Source organism: Anomalospiza imberbis, chromosome 15 (assembly GCF_031753505.1).
Source record: "Anomalospiza imberbis isolate Cuckoo-Finch-1a 21T00152 chromosome 15, ASM3175350v1, whole genome shotgun sequence".
NCBI lineage: Eukaryota > Metazoa > Chordata > Aves > Passeriformes > Viduidae > Anomalospiza > Anomalospiza imberbis.
In genome coordinates this window covers 14,275,553-14,296,092 of record NC_089695.1, presented here as the reverse complement: position 1 = coordinate 14,296,092, position 20,540 = coordinate 14,275,553, and the positions used below count along the sequence as shown (strand labels likewise).

The 20,540-nt window shown below is 41.9% G+C and overlaps 1 protein-coding gene and 1 long non-coding RNA gene across 2 annotated transcripts in view; one reads left to right on the top strand and one right to left on the bottom strand.

Annotated features, from left to right (window-relative positions):
• CLINT1 (clathrin interactor 1) overlaps positions 1 to 13,863 on the top strand; it is a 46,128-nt gene extending 32,265 nt beyond the window's left edge. Inside the window, exons 7-12 of the mRNA XM_068206024.1 lie at positions 2,647 to 2,890; positions 3,390 to 3,471; positions 7,652 to 7,729; positions 10,343 to 10,638; positions 11,268 to 11,472; positions 12,170 to 13,863. Of these exons, the coding sequence (XP_068062125.1) occupies positions 2,647 to 2,890; positions 3,390 to 3,471; positions 7,652 to 7,729; positions 10,343 to 10,638; positions 11,268 to 11,472; positions 12,170 to 12,510 (1,246 nt within the window). The 3' untranslated portion in view covers positions 12,511 to 13,863. The remainder of the gene's footprint in view (positions 1 to 2,646; positions 2,891 to 3,389; positions 3,472 to 7,651; positions 7,730 to 10,342; positions 10,639 to 11,267; positions 11,473 to 12,169) is intronic.
• Positions 13,039 to 20,170, bottom strand: LOC137483152 (uncharacterized). The gene is made up of 2 exons (XR_011004364.1): positions 19,726 to 20,170; positions 13,039 to 15,431 (listed from the first exon to the last, which is right to left on the bottom strand). It is a non-coding gene; the product is annotated as an uncharacterized lncRNA (long non-coding RNA).
• Positions 20,171 to 20,540: the final 370 nt, after the last annotated feature.

Genomic DNA, 20,540 nt, shown 5'->3' with positions numbered 1-20,540 from the left:
AGTGGCTTGCATAGATGGAAAAAAATGCTTGAAGGAAATAAGAACTTTAGCAGAGAGCTAAATGATCCAAAATGATGAGTGTACAGTAGATTTCAGTGCAACTGCTTTGCACAGTGAGATTTGGAGAAGCCAAGTCTGCTGCCTTTTTTTTTTTAATTTAGATAAAATATTCTAACAGTGTTACAGGGGAAATGGATTCTTTTTTCCAGTAATACATCCCTGTGCAAGTGGTGAAAACCACAAGCCATACCCCTTTGGGGTGGGAAAGCCTCTGGTTTTCTTTCTTAGTGCTTGTTAGTTCTTAGATGAATAAACCAGCTGCTGTCGCGAGTCCAGCACTGCACACTGAAAATCTTATTTCTGAATTACCTGCAGACACACAGAGGTGCTTCTGAAACACTGCATTTTTCCTAAGAATTCTTAAAACTGTTAATCCTTGTTTCTCCAGTACTCAGGTTGATGTAGGTAACAGAATAGAAAGGAAGCAAAGCTTCCAGTACTCCTCTGAAAGGAGGCAACAGCCATGTTTAAAGGCAACTTTTATCTAAAGAATGGCTTTTATATTGGGGTGTAATTTAGATATACTTAAAGTCTTAGTATACTGGTTTTGTTTTCTTAAAGGTTGTTTAAAAAAAACCCTGACTACAAAAAACTTAAGGCAAAGGAAAAGAACATGTGTCCATACTCTGATTTCTCAAAGTTGTAATTATATACTTTCTTTGCAGAAGTTTTTTAATTATTTGGTACATTGCTGTAATTTTATTTTTAAGTTCTGTGGGCAATTCTCAGAAGAAGCACTGCAATTTTACTGAGCACAGTAAACACACTTAGAGAGAACATTCATCTGTGAATTTTTTTTGTTGTTAATGTGACCATTAAAGAAAAATAAAAAGTGGATCTCCTGAGACAGTTTGGAAGAAGTACAGGTTGTCAAAGAAAATTGAATTTTGTAATATTTAGTCTCCTTTCTGGCATATATGTTTAATGTCTTCCCTCAGAGCCTTTAGTCATTTATTTTGCTGTATATGACCAAAGACTGACTTTTTTCATTCTTGCATTAGTGAGATTGAGATACAAAAGTTCTGTATCAATCAGACTTTGCTTGTCACTTGTTTCCTCAGCCCATAAAATATTCTTGGACTCTGTAGTGTGGACAAGAAATGCATTGCAGGTATTAAATACAATACATGGACAGACTGAGCCTTAGTTGTGTCGTCCTGGTCTTGGATGCTTCCAGCAGTATCCTCCACCCTCCTCCGGGGCCCTTGGCATGGATGTCCTGTGTACACCATGATGATGTGCAGATCCCTCTGCTCTGGAGGCTCCTGTTAAAATCCTGATGTCACAGGTGGAGGTGTGGCTGGGGTCCCCTCTGGGGTCCCCTCTGTGCACGCAGGTGGGGCAGCAGGGCTGGCCTCTCCCTGCAGGGTTGAAGTGATAAAGTTAAATGATGCCATTTGAGCTCCCTTATCTCTGAAAGGCTGGCTCAGGCCAATGCCAGGAGCTGCTGGTTGGTCAGCAGCTGTACAATTTCTTTTTAACAGTAAAAGAATTGCAAAAGGGAGTGAGCATTTGTGTTGAGTGATGTTACTGAACTGAGCCATCTCCAGTGGTGAGCAGGTAACATGCACAGAGGAAATGATACATGCAACGTGTTCCCAAAAAGCCACTATTGTTAGCAGAGAACAAAGGCTCCCCCCCAGAGTATATTGCAGTTACTGTCACATTCCCTCTGACAAACGGACAGCCTTTCTTAAATTTTTCAGTTTTAGTGTTCTAATGCATTATTAAAATATAAAACCCTTCCACTTTCAACTCTGTTGCTAAGGGAATTATGATTTCAAAATACATTCCAATGTATTTAAGCTTTCTCTGCGGCAGTTCTCACTGTTACGTACAAATCCTGATGGTAACAGGCAACATGAGTGGTGGTGGGGGCCAATTACTTCCTTTGTGAAAGACTTAAAATACAAAAGTAGAAAATGTAAGAAATGAATGAAATAGTGTGCAACAACACCTAAAAAGTTTTTGCCTAAAAGGGTGATACTTTTATTCTTTTAGATTTTGAGAACAACTGTGTGTGCTCTGATAATGGTAACATTGCATTGCATAATTCTGTAAGCAGTCTCTTCCCACAAACATCTTAAAGAATATGAAAGCCTGTTTCCCTGGAAAAGGAAATGAGCTGAAATACAAATGGAGTTGTGTAAACCCAAAAGACAGTACAGAATGTGGTTCGTTGCTTTGTTTCTTGGTGTAAGTACTGAACACACCTGCCGACTTAACTTTCTGTTGCTGAAGTGTTACATAATGTGTGGGGGAGTTCCTGTCAGAAGGTGACTCAGTGTGCTGGTTTAAACACTGATTTCCTATTATCCTCTGTTGTGGACTTGCAGTTCATGCTTAACAAAATAACCCACTTTTCTCCACTGCGTCTGTACAACAGGTGCAATGCTATGTGGTGTGATGTGTTATGTAAGGGTGGAACAGTTCCTCTCTCAAATGTAGGAAAAAGCAACATTTTTATCATGAACTGTTGCTACAAGAAACTGCAGTAACCAAAACTCTTGTAGCTTAAGCCAAACGTCCACTCAAGGAACTGAGAAGTCCATCACAAATGCTGTGCTATCACTTTTGTTTTTCTAGTGACAGTGATGAGGAAAAATCTAGAAGAGGCAAATCTCCCAAAGCTGAATTTAAAGATGAAGAGGAGACTGTGACAACAAAACACATACATATTGCACAAGCTACAGAAATTACCACCATCAGACAGAAACGCTCAGCAAATCCTTCAAAAACCATTGACTTGGGAGCAGCAGCTCATTACACAGGAGATAAAGCAAGTCCAGAGCAGAACTCTGCTGCTCATCCTGCACAGCCTACGACAAAGGTGAGACAGCAGGACAGCACATCATTTTTGGAAGCTGTTTTCTTCTATCCTCTAAGACAATTTCTGATTTATAGTAGGTTTTGTGATGCAGCCTTCAAGGGAGCTGTTCTAGCAAAAATGTTTCGTTTATCACAGTTGTGGAACAGTATAATTGTAATTAATTGTGATTGCTTTAAGGTGTAGAATTTTTTAAATATAGTCATTAGCATGTTTTGCTCTCTTGAGGACAGCAAAGAGAATTTTGGCATGAAGTGTTAAAGATTCTATGGAGCTGCCCACTTACTGAAAACTTACTAAATTCTTCAGTTATAAAAACTTATGAGCCTTTAGTTTTTCACTATTTGATTTCACATTTAGCCACATGATTGTTGGCTTTAAAGCCAGATCTTCAAAGCAAAGCAAACAAAATCCTTCAAAAAAAAAATCCAGAAAACTTCTTAATGTCATTTGATTGATTAATGACATCATGAGTTGAGATCTGGTGCCATTTCTTCTCCAGGCTGCTGTCCCCTCTGGCAGCAAGTCCTCTAATGACCTGGTGGACCTGTTATTTGACGGAGCCAGCCAGCCAGCTTCCACAGGTAGGTTTGGAGTCTCTTCCAGTTCTGATGAGAAGCTTGTTTGTTGCTAGAATAAAGTTAAAGTAGATAAATTGAGAAAGGAATACTTGAAAAAATGCAAAACTGCCTAGAAAGAACCCTTTGTAGCAAGGTACTGTGTGGGCTATTGCATGGGACTAATAAATGTTAGGAGCACAAAGATTAACTGCTAGATCACTCTGTCAGAAACTGTGTATGTAATACAGTTATTTATAATTAACTCTAAAAGCAAGTGCAATCCATTCATATTCAAGCATTTCTCATAGTGCAGTTCAAAGGCTGGACAGGTGGAGATGGATAATCTTCATGGAAGCTTTCATCTGGGGTATATGGCAAATTTGTTTCTTTGTCTTATTTTCTCTTGGCACTTGGTTGTTCCAAACCCTAGAACCAAAAAGAAATTGCTACCTAAAAGTGAAATTACTCATTTTAAAACATATCCTTCACTCTTTAAATGTGTAGCAAATCTGTTAATCTTCACATGGACTTACCCTTATGCTCCCAAAATGCAGATTCTTTTCAGGAGTGTGTTAAATTTCAGTGCATTCCTATGGGGCAGGAGTTCAGAGGTTTGCTGCTTTGCTTTTCATAACCTAAGACTTGAAATTCAGACTTGTTCTTGTGCTTACAGGTTTCTGGTATCAATGGGTTAGTGGTGGCATGGAATGGAAAAACAACTTCTGTGCACTTGTGGTCTGATGGCACAGTTGGGAGAAAGTGAACTGGAACGTGAGACCACTTTGAGTAGCAAATAAATATGAGCATTTCCTAGAGAGAAACCTTTGAGACCTTCCCATTGCAGATGAGGGATGTCCCCTGATGGACAGGCTGGTGCTGGCACCAGAGGGCTGTGTGAATCTCACCGAGCCAAGCGTCTGCTGGGCCCTTGCTTTAAGGACAAGGTGAAATGACTCAGGCTGCACCAAGGAATGGCAGCTCAGAGTGGCTGGAGGCCACGAGTGTGGCCCTGTGGCTGCAGTCAGGCATCTCTAAGGACTGGTCTCACTCACCCCTGTGTGAAGGTACACCACTCCTGGGGGTGTTGTAGGGTCACACCAGGGATTTGATGGTCCTGTGTGACCAAAGCTTTGACCGCTCTGTGTGATTCCTTCCATCACTACCCTACCTCTGTAAGTGTTTAATACACTATAAAATATATCAAAACTACTGCAGCGGAGGGAAACTGTTGTGGTCATTTACTATCAGACATCTATCTTAATATTTTCTTTCTTATTTTGTGTAGATCTTTAAAACTTGGCTCGCTATTATTTTTGGGAAAATAGTGTTTTATGTCTGTTCTGAAATGAGTTAATTCCTACAGATTAAAAATAAAAGTAATTTCATGTGTCTGTTTTTATGCACAAATGCATAAATTTAAGGAACAACTTGATTTTATTCAATTTCCTACTTTTTAATTTCATGTATAAAGGTGTTCATTGTACACCAGGGTTACCACAGTTCCATGAAAGTTAAGATCCTGGATCAGAACCACTATACCAAGTCAAAACTGAATTATTTTTAACCTAATTCTTAGGGCAGAAAGGTTTGGAACCTTTTTTGTTTTATATACAGTGTGTATGTTTTGATTTTTATAAAAATAAGATCTCATTGTGAATAGATGTTTCCACTTCAAAATGAACCTGCCCATATTTCAAACAGAACTATGGCAGCTTCTGTATTACAGTGTATTTAAATCTTTCATCAGTTCGGCTCATTGCTGTAGTCAGCCTTTTTTCTTTTTTTTTTAATCTTTTTTTCTCCTTTTTCCAAAGCAGCATTTAGAAATGGTGCTGCGATGAGGCACATTACCAGCTGTCCTGCTAAATAACCTCTGCTGACCCGAGCAGGCAGATGGAAAGGGTTCATTTGTAGTGGCAGATCTCATATGGGAATCTTTGAGGCTTGCTCACGTTGAGAAGATTAGCACTGTCCTTCACATGCAGGTCACTTGTTATGACCACTGCTCCTTGCAGCGCAGGCTGTGGGAACATTCCCAGTGTCAGGCAAGGCAGAGGGAAAGGGTCAAATGCAGCCTTTGATGTGTCCTGTGAAGGAACTGGCAGGGAAGTGATGTCAATTCAGGGAACTTAGGGTTTGCTTATCTGTGTATTTTCAGGTGCGGAGATGTGAAAGGGTTGATTGGGCTCAGTGTTACTCTTTGCTGGAGCAACACAGTTTGTATGTGAGGGGATGCTTGTTTGCCATAAAAGAGAAGATGTAAAATCCCTGGTTAGACCTGCTGGGAGGATTTTTTGGTGTAACTGAGCTGAGGTTCTTCAACCTTTCTTTAGAGAGTTACTGCATCCAGCTTAATCTCTGTCACCTCTCTCTGAAACTCACTTGAAAACAGGCAAGAGATGGGGAGGAAAAGTTAAACTTGACCAAAGATGTTAAGGGGTTATTTTGGGTTTGAACCTAGTTCTGTTTTTAAAATTAAATTAATCCCTAGGCACTGTCAGGCAGCCCAAGGATAATGGGTGTAGCAGGGAACATTGATTTTTATTTTTTCCTTTGAGCATGTGGTCAGGAGTGTGTCATCTGTGTTTCTCATTCAGCATATAAACTCTCAAATCATTAACCTGTTCTGAACTCTGTAGGCACATAAGTGGGGAAAAAACACTTGAAAATGTTCATTGCAGTAGACAGGGTAAACAGAATCAGATCAGGTTTTTAGTTTGATATTTCACTGTCCCTTTTCATTCTTGGGTGTCAGAATAAAGCATGTCTATAAACACACATGAGTTGTCTATTAAATCACTTCAGAATTTGTATTGAAGAAATTCCTTAACTTCATGTGAAGTTGTTTCCTTCTTAAAAAACGTGTTGAAAGAGCTTCTGTAGTGCCGTGTCTGAAAATACAGAGACCATCCTTGCATTCTCTGCTCGTGTTTTATATCCTTCACTACGCGCTCGGCAAGAAGACATTTCCCCTTGGAAGAACAGTCGCCTTCCTGGCAATGTCTACAGTAAAATAACATTAAAAAGAAATACAAGTACACATGTATTAGGAAGTGAATGGTTCCTTTTATTACTGCTGGCCATTTATTAAAAAGGAGATGGTTCTGCTTTAATTAACCCAGTTGAGAGTAGCAGATGGGGCAGAATGTCTTGCAGCGATAAGACAATTCCGAAATGGCACCAGATGTTGGAAGCTGTCCCTGGTGGTGTTTGAGTGCAGCACAGATGTTCCAGTCCCACCTGGCTGCCTCCTAAGCACTGCAGGCTAAGCAGCTGTGATGTAACCTATATAATGTACGCAGAACACTAAAAGCAAAATAATTGAACTGCTGCAGCTTCTTCTGAGGGTGGGACTGCTTGGAGGTGAAATCTTTAAGGACAAACAAATAAGGTCAACTTCTTGGCTTCCTCTGGTCAGTGGAATACCTGCTTAAAAACAGTACCAACCATAACTAGGTGATTTTTATAACTTTCCTGAGTTTATTTTAAAAATCAGCTTTACAATATGGTTCTTAAATCATCTGCTTTTATACCTTGGCTGTATCTTTTAGTGAAAAATTTGTTACTATGCTGTATTCAGAAGTCAATAATTTATATGCTGTATATGAATGTCTCATTGGACAACTTAATGTTCTTGCTGTAGAAAGGAAGCAAACTTATAAAAAAATGAACACAAATGCAAGCTCTGTCCCTGAAATCCTAATTCAAGATCATTGCAGAATCATTCATGCTTTAAGTAACACAAAAACTAAATATAAGGTGACATGTAATTTTTCATAGGAAGCATAATAAATTAACTTTTATACAATAACAATGGTTGGTTTTTTATTTTGTGCTTCCAAATTTTTAATTTTACAAAGTGCCATACTAGTAGCATCACTCCCCAGTTAAAAACTTGTTAATATTTTTAATATCTCAGAATTTATTTTTAGAGGTGACAAAAACTTGCATGTTTTAGTTCTTCCCATGGAAAACAAAACTGCAAGATCTGCAAGGCAGTTGGAAATAATCCAGTTTATTGTTTCTCAGGCTTGTATAAACATAGTGTGGGGATGAACAGGAAAACAGAGCTGACTTAGGGAGCAGAATCAATAAATGCATCATGTCAAGTGCAAAACATCTTTTCTTCATAAATCCCACATGCAGTTGTTGCAGTGCATCTTTGCACAGTCCTGTAACAGCTTTGACTTCCCTCTCTTCCTAGGTGGATCAAGTGACCCATTTGGAGGATTTGCTGATTTTAGTTCGCCCGCTGCTTCAGCGAGTTTCCCATCATCACAAGGTAGGATTGGTTTAGGGACTGCAGTGCTGCTGAAGGGTGGAAGGAGGGCAAGAGATGCCATGTGGCATTATTGAAAGTCCCTTCCCTTTCCAGGGTAAAGTGTGTGTGTAACTGGACCACAAGTGCTCTGGGAGGAAGGAAGATGCAGCCTGGCTCAGTGCATGTGCAGACATTTTACCTGCAGACAGGACAAGCTTATCAGGAGACATGACCACCATCTGAAAAGGTTTCCCTTAAAATTGGACTGGAAATCAATAAAATATGTTTGGAAACCTCCTAAAGTGATCTATTTTCCTTTGGTGGAATTTTTGTGGGATCTACAGGGCTGCAGATAGCCCTGGAGTGGAGAGAGCTGGCTGGCTGTTCTTTGTGAAGTTAATTTGAGCAGGAGAGATGTTTGTGGTGAGGGGCTCTCAGCCAGGGTGCAGGATCAGGTACAAAGTGAGAAAAGATCAGCAAGGAGGCTGAGCAGCAAATCTGCCTGGGAGCCAGCTTTTAGTCAGCATGTTTCCATCTCCTCCTTTATTTTGCTGTGTTGGGAAGGCTCTGCTGGGCCTAGATTACTTAATAGACCTTCAGTTTACTTGGTGGGAAAGAACTGCTCTGGTTTTTTACAAGCTTTCACAGTCAAACCCAAGTTGTTTTGCAAACACAAAGCTGCCTACTATGCAAATAACTCCTGTGTTAATACAGTCTAAATTGATATAATCCTTTATCTGCATTAACATGATTAATCTATTCCAATCACCATTATGCAAGGGACAAGGAGTCCTGTGAAATTATTAATCATTCCTGAACAGTGTAAGCCCCTCTAGAAATCTTTTCCTTCTTGATTAATCATCTTTGAAGTCCTACTGAAGGGGCAAAACCATCTCCCTTTTACCCCCTCTTCCATTATTGGTGCTCAATGCACAGGTCTGAACACAGAAGAAGCACACTCAGCATTTACTTATCTATCAGGAATATTTAAAGTAGGTTTTAATTTTTAATATGTAATACTAATTGAAACATCCTAATATAGTGCCTCTTTGTGAGGAAGATCAAAGCAAATGTTCTAGTAAGGCCCTGAGCTAATGAATATTAGCCCACTTCATGCACTGAAGTTGTTGGCTATACTTGGAATTTGTGAACAAATTTACTCTTCTATTTTTCTTTAAATTGTAATGTGTTGGTAAAGAGAGATGACTAAAGGTTGAAGGTGTACACTGATAAATATTTACACAGTGTTAAAGACTGCTGCAGTTGCCCGTGAGTGGGTGGAATACATCATGGAAGCAGCCATTGCATAGGGCAGGAAATAGAAACTGGCACTGGTTTCATCTGCCCCAGCTCTGCGTGTTTGAGTCTTTGTTCAGTCAGCTAAAGAAATCAGGGAGATTATTTAAATGTTCACCAGCGCTCAGAGTTTATTTCCTATGGCAGCACTGTTGTTTGTGATGTAGCTGAAGTACCAAAAGTGAATCAGTGGGAGAATCAAAAAGCTCAGCTGGCCAGTGGCCCAAGCTCGGAGTGTGATTCACTGTGTAGCCTGTGAGATGTTCAAATGGTGTTGCTTTATATTCAGCATCTTCTGCAAATGCTGTTTTAAGCTTTTCTTCCCCCATCAGTGCTGTGAATCAAGTTTCCCTGTTAATAGGGAAACACGTGTTTTGAGGGAGGGAACAGCTCCTCCTGTTTGACTCCAAGGTTTGACACGCTCTCAGTTCACTGGTTTATGTCACAACATCTGTGATGCTGAAGAGGTGCCCTTGCAGGTGTCTACAAACAGCTCATGCCGTTGGCTCTGCCTTCACAGAGAAATACAGAGAGAGAGAGAGATCGGAGTTCTGTCTTCTGATTTAAACACTTGTCTCCAGAAACCCCATCTATTGAAATGGAACAGCATTTAAGGGATGAACTACAAGAGTTGAGCAAAGCTGCTGCTGAGAGAAATGATTGATTCAAATCAAGGCATTTAGTTCAGGAATCAAATTTAAAGAACCTAATGTGTTTTACATGAGCACTGCATGGATGGGAAGTGCTTATTCCTTATCACCTCAAATAAGCTTTTCCTGGCAACCTGCTCTCAGAGTTCTGGGTTTTATTCCCCTCAGCCTGGTTTTATACAAAAAGCTACAGTTGTATACAACCAAATTTGTATGTAGTTGTCTTTTTTATGATGGAATTTGCTTTATCCAGCTGTTTGTTCCCGACAACTGCTCTCTCTGCAAATATCAGAATGCCAAGATAAAAGGTTGATCAATATTATCCAAGTTCTCAGTGTTGTTCTGATTGTAGTCTCCAGTCTACCCCAAGTTATCTTCTAGTTGTACTTCAACTGAAACAAACCTGTCCCTGCATGCCTGGCATCCACAGGTGCCATCTTATCAAACATCTACTTTCTGTGTACGGGTGTTTCATGTTTCCTTCCGTACCTTGTTAAAATTGTTAGAATATTCATGAGAGGGAATGATGTCCAGATGGAGGTTCTACCTGCAGATGTTAATCTGGACGGACACAGATCAGCTCTCATTTGTTTCAGTTCATGGAATACAGCATTTGCTCAGTGCCTTCCTCTAAGTCCCATCTTTCTTCTCTGTCTTCCTTCCTCCCACACTGTTGCCTTTTCTTCAGGTACAGCAACAAGTGGAAATGGAGACTTTGGTGATTGGAGTGCCTTCAACCAAGCTTCTCCTTGTGCCAGTGCTTCATCTGGCGAGCTCTTCAGCAGCACAGCACAGCAGCCAGCTCTAGAGCTCTTCAGTGGCTCACAGCCATCTCCAGGCCAGCCTTCATCTGCTTCCAATTCTATGGATCTTTTTGATTTGATGGGACCCTCTCAGACAACCATGACCGCCTCACAAAGCATGAATTTCTCCATGATGAGTTCCAGTTCCATGGGCGTCAGTTTACCCATGTCCAGGTCACAGGTATGCTGCTATTGCTACAGTCTGCTAATGACCTTCTTCTCCTGAGCCACAGCTTTGAAAATGAATCCATTCCTCTCCTGGAATGCATTAGACCTGGTCACTCAGATGGGATCAGCATTTTGTCAAAATTTTTTCAATTGCATCCTAAACAGAAAAGTCTCTTTTTGAAGATGGGCTTCGTTGCTCTAGGAAGTGTAGCTGCTTTTTTGGAGCAGTAGAGTTTGGTAGTGTAAGGCCATTCTCCACACAATGTTACAGGTTTCCAGCCTCAGGTAGGTGGAGGTAAGGACTGGTCTGTTCTCCAAAAGACAGAAGTGCCTGCTGCAGTGGAGAGTGGTTTGGAAATTGTAATGGATCAACTTGGTATTAGGAGGAAAGAATCAGCATGTTTGAGATCAAAACTTGGCTGCTGCTGGTCACTCCACGTTGATGTGGGACTTGACCTCTGCTTACAAATACTCTTCTAATCTAACTGGAACAGCACTTGGCAGCCCTGCTTTGGAAGAGCTAAAGTTCAAGGCTTCATGGGGTTTTATTATCTCCTGTGGAAAACTAAGTACCTTTTGTTTAGTCCTGTTTCCTGCCAGTAAATAGTTTTAAGTGAATCCCAACAAACTTTTCTTTTTTAGCCTCTGCAAAGTGTGAACCCAATGATGCCGAAGCCTAACTCACTTTATAATGCAAGGACAGAGATGGTCCAGAAAAATGCAAGCAAAACTCTACCCTCAACTTGGTCAGATCCCAGTGTAAATATCAGTTTGGACAATTTAGTACCTGGGATGCAGCCTTCCAAACCCCAACAGCCATCGCTTAATACCATGATGCAGCAACAGAGTAAGTGATGGTTGCATTGTTACGCACACTGAGCCCTGTCTGTGTTCCATAGGCTGTGCCTGAGATCCAAGTCTTCTGTCCACTACTGTTTTCCTTCCTTTAGTCACACTTGTTTCGTAAACCACTGTGACATTGTGACACAAGTGTTCTTTAAATGGAGATTGGTGTGTCAGGAGGCTGTGCCTGTGCAGGTTCTGCTGTAGAGTTTGCACCATGGCTGTATCTTGACTTTGGGCTTCCTAATCTTTAGAACTTCTCTAGAATATTTATTGGTATAAAATGATATTCGTACCCTCTATAGAAATTTTTTGAGTCTTCACATATAAAATAGGGAAACAAATGCAACAGAATCACAGAATCATTAAGGTTGGAAAAGACTTCAGGGATTGCCGAGTCCAACCTGTGACCCATCCCCACCTTGTCACCCAGCCCAGAGCCCTGAGTGCCACCTCCAGTCCTTCCTTGGGCACCTCCAGGGATGGGGACTCCAGATGTCTCTGGGCCACCCCTTCCAGTGCCTCACCACCATTTCAGTAAAGAAATTCCTGCTGATGTCCAAATCAGGAAATAGCTGCAGGCCTGGCCATCATATCCATGTTCACAGCAGTGACCACACGAGTTCCTTAAAACACATGAGCTCCTTCAGTATGACCAGGTTCCACTTGGTGATTTTTTGTGCTCTTTCTCTTCGCTGCAGATATGCAACAACCGATGAATGTCATAACACAGAACTTTGCAGCTGTGAACCTCAGCCCCCAGCCCAACATGATGCCCGTGCGACCGCCGAGCAGCGCGCTGCTGGGAGGGCCCATGGGGCTGGCAGTGCCCGGGGTGATGTCAGGTACGATGGGCATGGCCTCCATGGCCCCCACGCCCATGATGAACCAGGGAATGATGGGCATGAACATGGGAGTGCCGGCCACAGGAATGGGCACAATAGGAATGGGGGTACCCAACGTGGCTATGACCTCTCTGACTCCTGGGACTGTACAACCCAAGCAAGATGCCTTCGCAAATTTTGCCAATTTTAGCAAATAAAGATTGTAAAATAAATAAATAAAATGAAATTAAAATAAAGTAAATGGGCAGACTGAATGAAGGATTTTTAGCTGCACAAATATAGCTGGGGAAGGGACGGGAAACACTGATCAATTTTTTTTTTTCTTTATCAGTTAAAGTGTCTACATAAAGAACCAAAAGCTATTTTCTAAGTGTTGAAATAACTAGTGTTCAAATTCTGGAGAGGTCAGAGATTCTTCTAAGGAATGTGTTGGATGATTTTACAAAATAATTTGTATTAAGACCATCAAAAACCTTTCCTATTTAGAAGAACCAATTTTAACTTTGAGACTTGATGGAATACTGGATTGGGGACTGGGTAAAAATGTTTGAATCTAATTTTATACTTTTCTTTTTTCTTGAAGAGCTTTGACTTTCTTTTCCCCCTCTCCCTGATCGCTTTGTCATAATTGGATCATTCCTTTTACTACCACTGAGTCCACAATTGTGAAGTCACTCAAGTACTATGATCAGTTTTTTATAAGAATATATATTTTTGTCCAAAAATGGCTTACATATGTGACTATGGCTAATTCAAAGGGACCTGGAATGTATATACACTTTTGCTAATGTTCCAGCCACACTGCTGTATTACCCAAATTTTTATTGTAAAAATCCTCTCTCAGCAATTTGGTGTTCAACAAATTTTTGGGGTCTTAACGTGCTTCTAATGTTACAACTGATATCCCGTGCACGTCTGGGAGAAGCTTTATCCAAGACTGCTGGAAGATTTCCTTTCAGAAAACTCCAGAAAATGCACTTTCTTGGAGTTCTTTTCCAGTGGCACTTGGCATCCTTTGTAGCACCAATGTCCCTAAGGAGCCACTGGTTTAGGGCAGCAGCAGCAGGTGAATCACACTTCGGTGATGTAAATCTAGAACCTAACTTAATCCAGTGGCATTGGATCCTGACTTTTATACAACACTTGGTGATTCTTTTGTGTAAATATGGCATTAACAGCTGTGGAATCCAATAGAGGAGTAAAAAATATATATATATATTAATAAAGGAGACCTGTAGCAGTCAAAGATTTTACTGATTTACTGAAAGCAAAAGAGTGAATTTAGGTTTTGGGGGGTTTTGTTTTTCCTTCTGTAATTCTGCATTTAAGTTCACATGAATCAAGATTTTAGAATCTGGAACACAAAGACATTGTTATATTCACAAGCTGGGAATATTGTTAAGAATAAGCACTATACTATAGGTATGAAATTTATTGCCTCCCTTTTCTTATGTTGGATTTCTTTTTTATTATTAAATTGATAAAACTTTGTTTCCATTGTATTCATAATGTTCTGTTATACATAACATTAAAACGTTCATTAAAATCAATGTTGGGCTGCTTTTCCTTTCATTCCATTTGACGTTTATGAGAGCATTTGGGAAAAAAATAATTATAATTTGGGCAAAGTAATTTTTATAAATAATTTAAAATTGTTTAATGACTTCTTATCTGAAGCCTTTCCTATCTGGCTCTACCGTTAGGAATTAAAAATGAAGCAGGCAAGATATCCTGACCCGCTCCAGCCTTGCTAATGCTCCATCTACAACATTTCTAATTAGGCAGAAATTCATGTACTTCAGCTAAGTGGTAATGAAAAGTGATTCATTTGCTGAATAAGAGATGAGAGTGAGTGTAATTAGCTGACTGCGGTTTTTAATCTTTCAACAATTCAATGTGTTTAAATTAGTTTCAAAGAATAGGAGCTTTCAAGTGTTGTTACATCAAAGTAATCAAGGCAGCCTTCAATGGCTGAGTAGGAGAGATGGCTCTGGTTCCTGTTCTGAAACCTTTACACTTATTTGGAATAATCATCTTCAAACCCTCTCGTTGGAACAGATGGGAAGGCTCAGACTGGTTCAATGTATGCAGAATTATGGTGGGAAGGAAGCTCCTTCCAGGGCTGGGAGATGGGGCTGAGGAAAGCTAAACCTGCAGTCAGTGTTGTTATCCTGTTGTGCTGGTGCAGTGCTTCTCAATCCTCCTTGGAAGGTTTTGGGATGAATAGGATGAGTCTGTTCCTCATGCTGTCCTTCTAAGGTGGGTTTGGCCAGTGAAATAGTCAGCTCTGAGTTGAAGGACCATGTCCCTGTTCAGGTTGTTCTCATCTCTTCAGAGGAACCCTTGGTTTCGGTTCTAATTGACATTGGTGATAACAAAGCAGATTTGTTAGGGGTTGGAGTAACTCCAGTGGAAAATGTGGTCCCTTCAGGTGGGTCTTTGTGGTTGTGCCAATTACACCTCAGTCAAGGGTGCCCTGGCTCAGGGAACAGCCACAGGAGTGACCTGATCTCTGTTCATCCCATGGGTCAATATCCTCCATACGAAGCAGGGAGTGTGTGGAGTGTGAGAAGCAGCTTTGTCAGCCAGCCAGGTTCTCTGCAGGTGGGTGAGAACAAAGTTCTTCAAACCAAAACAAACATCAGAAAAGAAACCCTGGAAAGATTGCTTTAGAAGGTGGGCCAGGTACATCCCTGTGCATCTTTTCTGCAGTGCTGAGAGCCTTCAAGTTTTCTCCCCAGCTCAAGCACATAGATCACGGGTAGCAGTGTTTAGCAGAATGTGGTTTACATCTTTATTTAAAGACTTAATATAAAATGGGTGCTTGCTTAAAACAATGTTGAACTTGTTTAAGATAAATACCATAAAATGTTTCCATCTCTGATATTTCAGGTCTGAATAAAATAATATCCTTAAGCTAGAAATTACCTTTCTGGTTGAAAATACAAATGAGCTACTGTGTGAATGGGGACAGATCTGCCAGTTATCAACTGCTGCATTACAGAATTAGAATATAACCAAAATCATGCTGCTATGTTAGTACAGCTGTACAGCTGCTTTCTTCATTTTTGAAGCCAGGTCCAGCTGTACCCGTATCTCTCCAGAAGAGTTTGGCTGGCTGGATATATCTGTATACAGAAACATAGAATTCAATATATAGAATTACATGATTCTGTAAATTAACTGTGTTTGGTCCTGAGAGTTAAACCTTTACCATCTCTGGATTCTGTAGCTTCTAAACTTCAAAAGAGTTCAGTTAAAATGAGTGCAATCCTATGTAAGGGTTGTCTCTACTTCAGAAGGGGAGAAAAGGGCAGCAGAACCCACCTCTGTTTGGGTTTTTTATAGAATCATTTGAAAAAATGCATCTTTATGTGTACAAAGGAGTAATAAATTCCAGCACAGGTGCAAGTTCAATGATAGCTAGAGCATCCACCGTGTTCTACAAAAGAAATTATATTCAAAACAGCTAAACAAGGGTATTTATAGCAGCATCTGTTTCAGCTCTGTCTGTCAGCTAAGAACAGTCTGACACAGCTTAGGGGAGGTGGGGGAGGGATTTATCAATGGAGTGTTTACATAATGCAGGCAGGCATTGTATACTCAAGGTGATACCAGCTATAACAGGATAACAAATATCTAAAGACACTTTTATTCTCAGAGGCCTTTGCTCCAGGAGTCACTCTACAAAATTGCCTCCATGTTCCTCTGTGCTCGGCTGTAAACACACTCATAGCAGATGACATTTTATACTGCCATCGCTGGCTTCTGATTAAGGCTTTTAACGCTGAAGGCATTTTTAGTTTTAATTTTTTTCCTTCCTCAGAACTTTAATTCCAAGGTGTCACTGACTAAAATTAAGAATTGTTTTAGGCTTTCAGTTGTTTCAGGGTTTCAACCACTTCTTCCTCTCCTGGTGATGGAAATGCAGCTCCTTCTTGGGACGGAGTGGGGTTGTTGCTGTGTGCAGTTAGCCAGAAACCACAATCCCCAGGAACCTTTTGTGCCCAGATCCCATGGACTTGGAACTGACTTCAATGTTTTAAACATTTCCGTGAGCAAAGGGCTTCCTGGGGGTGGCGGTGGTAGCCCTGCTTCTGGAAGCTGCTTTCAGAGCTTTGAGCAAAGAAGTTGCAAAGACTTCTTGGTGAGCTGGGTTAATGTTGTGAGACTCAAGAAGGATGGCTCCTGGAATTTGTAGGTCAATCTCTACAGCTTGTTCAATGATCTGGTCACAGTTTTATCTAGCTGGGATGCCGTGGAGTTATTTTTTCTCCAAGTAAAATGACCTTTAAAAACTGAGATGTGTCTCATTTTCATTTTTTATGTGTTTCTGCATCCACTATTCACCTAAGGAATGACAAGAGGTAAGAGAAAAATCTGCGGAATGGGGAAAATTAAGAAAGGTGCCTTTGCAGAACTCAGTGTATCCCTGGATTCTGCAGCTGGGGGTCCTTTACATGGAGTAATCCAGTCTCCACTTCTACGTAAGTCCTGTGTGTCTACAACAGCAAAGGCTCAGCTCATCTCTCTTTTTAAAAATGTCTACTCCTCACAAATTTCCAGACCTTTTTTTTTTAAATTGTGCCATAAGGTACCATCTCAGTAATTAACTGGTTCTTTAATCAAGCTACAATTACTTTGTTTCATGAGAAGGGAAAAAAAAGAATGTATACCAAGACAGAGCTACTTTCGACATCTGGGAACCTCCTAACAGCTGGCTATCTAATGAATATGCATCTGCTTAAGAGGCTGTAGGCCATTAATAAACCAATAGATATAAAACAGAAACAATCTTTGTCAGCTTCAAATGAGATTGGATGCAATGTGCTGTGAAGTGTCACTGTCACATTGAATCGAGCCGGGGAGGTTAACGGCGGCTCCGCGGCGGAGAAGGCGGAAAAGCGGCTCCCGCACCGGGGCAGGGACAGGGCTGGGCCCGCCGAGCTCTGCGGGTGGCTGCTGCTGCCTTTTGCCTCCTCATTTCTCCTGGTACCAGTTGGGTTGGAGGCACCGGTGGCCTTTGGTTTGCTACTGCAGCAGTTGTGTCTATTTGGGTCTGACACAGGAGGATGTGGGGTTTCCCACAGAAATGATTGCAGCGACGCAGGAATCGCTCACGTGAATAAATGACTGGGGAGAAGTTACAGGAATGTGATAAAAACACACTATTTGACTGAGACCTGGGGCTTTGTAAGGAAGCTCAGAAAAGCCCCTGAGCCGTGTTGTACAAAAGGATTGTTGTAGGGTGAAATAAATCCCCTCGAAACAGTGACAGTGACCTCGTGTGACTGTACAGGTATCTCTGACCCCTCAAGAGTTGTATCTGTGCTTGTTCCAAGGCACAGATATGTTGTCTCAAGCTGTACCAGCATTTGGTACCTTACAGTTGTTCTGTGCCTTTGTTTCCTGTGGCAGCTCCCATAAAATGTGGAATGGATTTATTTTTGAGCTCTCCATCCTTTCTGCACAGCCTGTGTTAGTCCAGTGTGTCCCTCCTTTCAAGAGATCGTCACCCCATGCAGTGGCCGCTCGCAGCAGTGGAGGAATGGTACCTAGGTGGCATTTTCCTAAGGGAGATCCATTATTTCAGCTCAAGCCCCACTACTGGAACAGGGCACTGCTAGCTGCAGTAGAGCTGGGCTGCAGGTGCCCCTAGGATAGAGGCAGCATTTATTTCATTTATTTTTGGGTTTGGGGACCTGGAGTAACAGTCTGGTACCTCCCTGGACTCTGCTTTGGAGCCAGACTTACACCGTGTATGTTTCAGTTCCCAGGAAACTCTCTAAATTGAGATTTGGAGTAGTTTTCTGTGCAGCTCAAGTGTAAAGAGCAGTCTTCAGTTTAGCAGAAATTGTAACACAAAGTTTTTTGCCCCTGGATTTACAGGTTTTTGTTACAAGAAAATGGAAGCAAGAGAAGTTAAAATGGGAAGATGAGTGCTCTGTAATTACTGCAGATCTTACTAGCAGCTTCTCAAGAGAGAAAATTTGCACTCTGTATCATCACATCAATATAATTTAAACTAAAATCTGTTAATAAGATTGACTTAATTCCTAGAAGAGTGTTTGTCTCACCCTTAGTTTTAAGACAGTAGATTACTCAAAGTCTCTTTCAGAGTTGCAGCTGCCCTGGTGACAAGTCTAACTTCTGAGACTTGAAATTTTACTTCAAGGCTTGGTGTAGAGGGGAGGTGTAAACCTCTGCACTACAGCCGGGCTGGAATTTTCTCTCCTTGGTTCACTGCTGTGCTGCCACAGCCCCTGGGCAGCAGCAAGGGCTGCACACGGTGAGGGCAGCAGGTTGGTCAGTAAGAGCTGCCCAGTGCCCTCCCTGGAGCTCTCCCTTTCAGCCCAGCATCAGCAGCACTCTCAGATTGCCATGGGTTTATCTTTTTTGAGGCAGACAAAAGAGCACGAGGCAAAGGAGGGCTGTCCTTTTAAGTGCTTTCACTTTTCAAGGTCATTTGTGGAGCTTTTATCAATCAGAAAGCTAAATCCATACAGAAAGCATCTATAATGAACCAAGCATATCTCAAACCTTATCCCTTCAGCTGAATACGAATTATCCAGGAAGGTGCTTCAGTGGCCATGTTCACCAAGTTCAGCATCTCTGTGAACATTTATAAAGTAAGCAGAGAAGCCACTACCATTGTGATTTGGCATCTATCAATTTCTTGCCTTTTTTTCTGTAATTGATTAATTACGGCATCTTAATGATCTATTTAAAATAAATAAACCATTTACACCATTTCAAAGGTATTTTGTGATGTTCAGCTGATATTAAAATAGCACCAGCCTTATGTGCTTTTTCAGCAAGTGACCTAATTAGTTAATAAAGTAATTGAATATTAAAAAGGATGTTGCAAGTGATTAAAATTTAAGAGCCTTCAGAACATTATTAAAGCTATAAATCATACATCACTGTTTTAATTTGCATAGCTACAGAATTACTAATGGTCCCACATGCATAAGCTACTTGGCAATTAGTCTTTTAACAAACTGTTGGTGATACTATAAGGTTACCAAAATCTTTCCCCATTTTTGATTTGCAAACAAAATCCAGGATTGGAGAGCACTAAGGGTTAAATTCCTAAAAGCCAGGAAATTTGGTTCGTTCAGTTTTCTCCCTACCTGCCTCTGTTTGCCCCTTCTCCCTCCACCTTCCAGGCAGGAGAACACATGCTCCCAAGTCCCCCTGAGGTGTGTAAAGGAGATGAGGAAGTGTCTGCTTCCACCTTGAGCTTCCTGAACTGGCCTCCAAGTGGTTTTCCAGCCCAGTACGAGGTGCATAAATTTCCCTACCTGGTGCTGGGCCATTTTCCATCATTCTCTCATACACACACACAACAGTCACAAAGCCACTTTCCTTCCCAGGAAAGTGGCACTGGGCAGACAAAGGGAGTTGCTGACTGCTGGCAGTCATACCTGAGCTTTGTCCCATGGACATTGCCTTTGGGATGTGGGAGAACCACACCAGGTGCTCGTCACCTTCCATTCCCTGTGCTGGGGCTTGCAGCTCATGGGAAATCTCAAATACCTGCAAACAAAAAAGAGTTGGAAAAATGATGGGAGCTTCTTGCCCGGCACCACGGGGCAACCGTGGCAATGAGGGTCAGCTGCCCACGGCCCCTGGCCGAGACCTCGGGCTGGCTGCAGGCGGGAGGAGAGACAGGATGACAGTTTTCAACTTAATTAGACACAAAGTGCACTGGCCGGATGAGCTGCCCCGGTCTCCCCTCTCCCCCAGCATCTCCGCAGCGGCGGCTCCCGGCCCTGGGAATGACGGCCAGCAGAGCACGGTCCAGCGCACAGCCAGAGCGCGGGTCTGCCTCTGCCTTCAGCACTCGCAGCCTGACAAGAGGCAAATGGTGCTGGGGCAAAGGCAACGACCTGGTGTGCGACGGAGCACAGCCCGGCTCCGGCAGCACCGAGAGCTGCGGAGGGAACGGCCGGAGCTCCAGCACAGGTGCTGTGTCAGTTCCGCAGCCTCTCCCCGGAGCAGGCCTCTGGGTCGGATCGCACTGTCACCTCCTACCCGGGCCCCACTGAGGCCCCTGGAACGGTTTCCCTGCTCCTCTTCCAGGGCCAGACTCACAGCAGATGTGGCTCCCTGAGCAGTTGCTGATTTCCCCACCGTTTTCTTTGAGGCAAGGTCTACATAGGATCACAGAATCATGGAATGGTTTGAGTTGGAAGGGACCTTAAATATCATCTAATTCCAACCC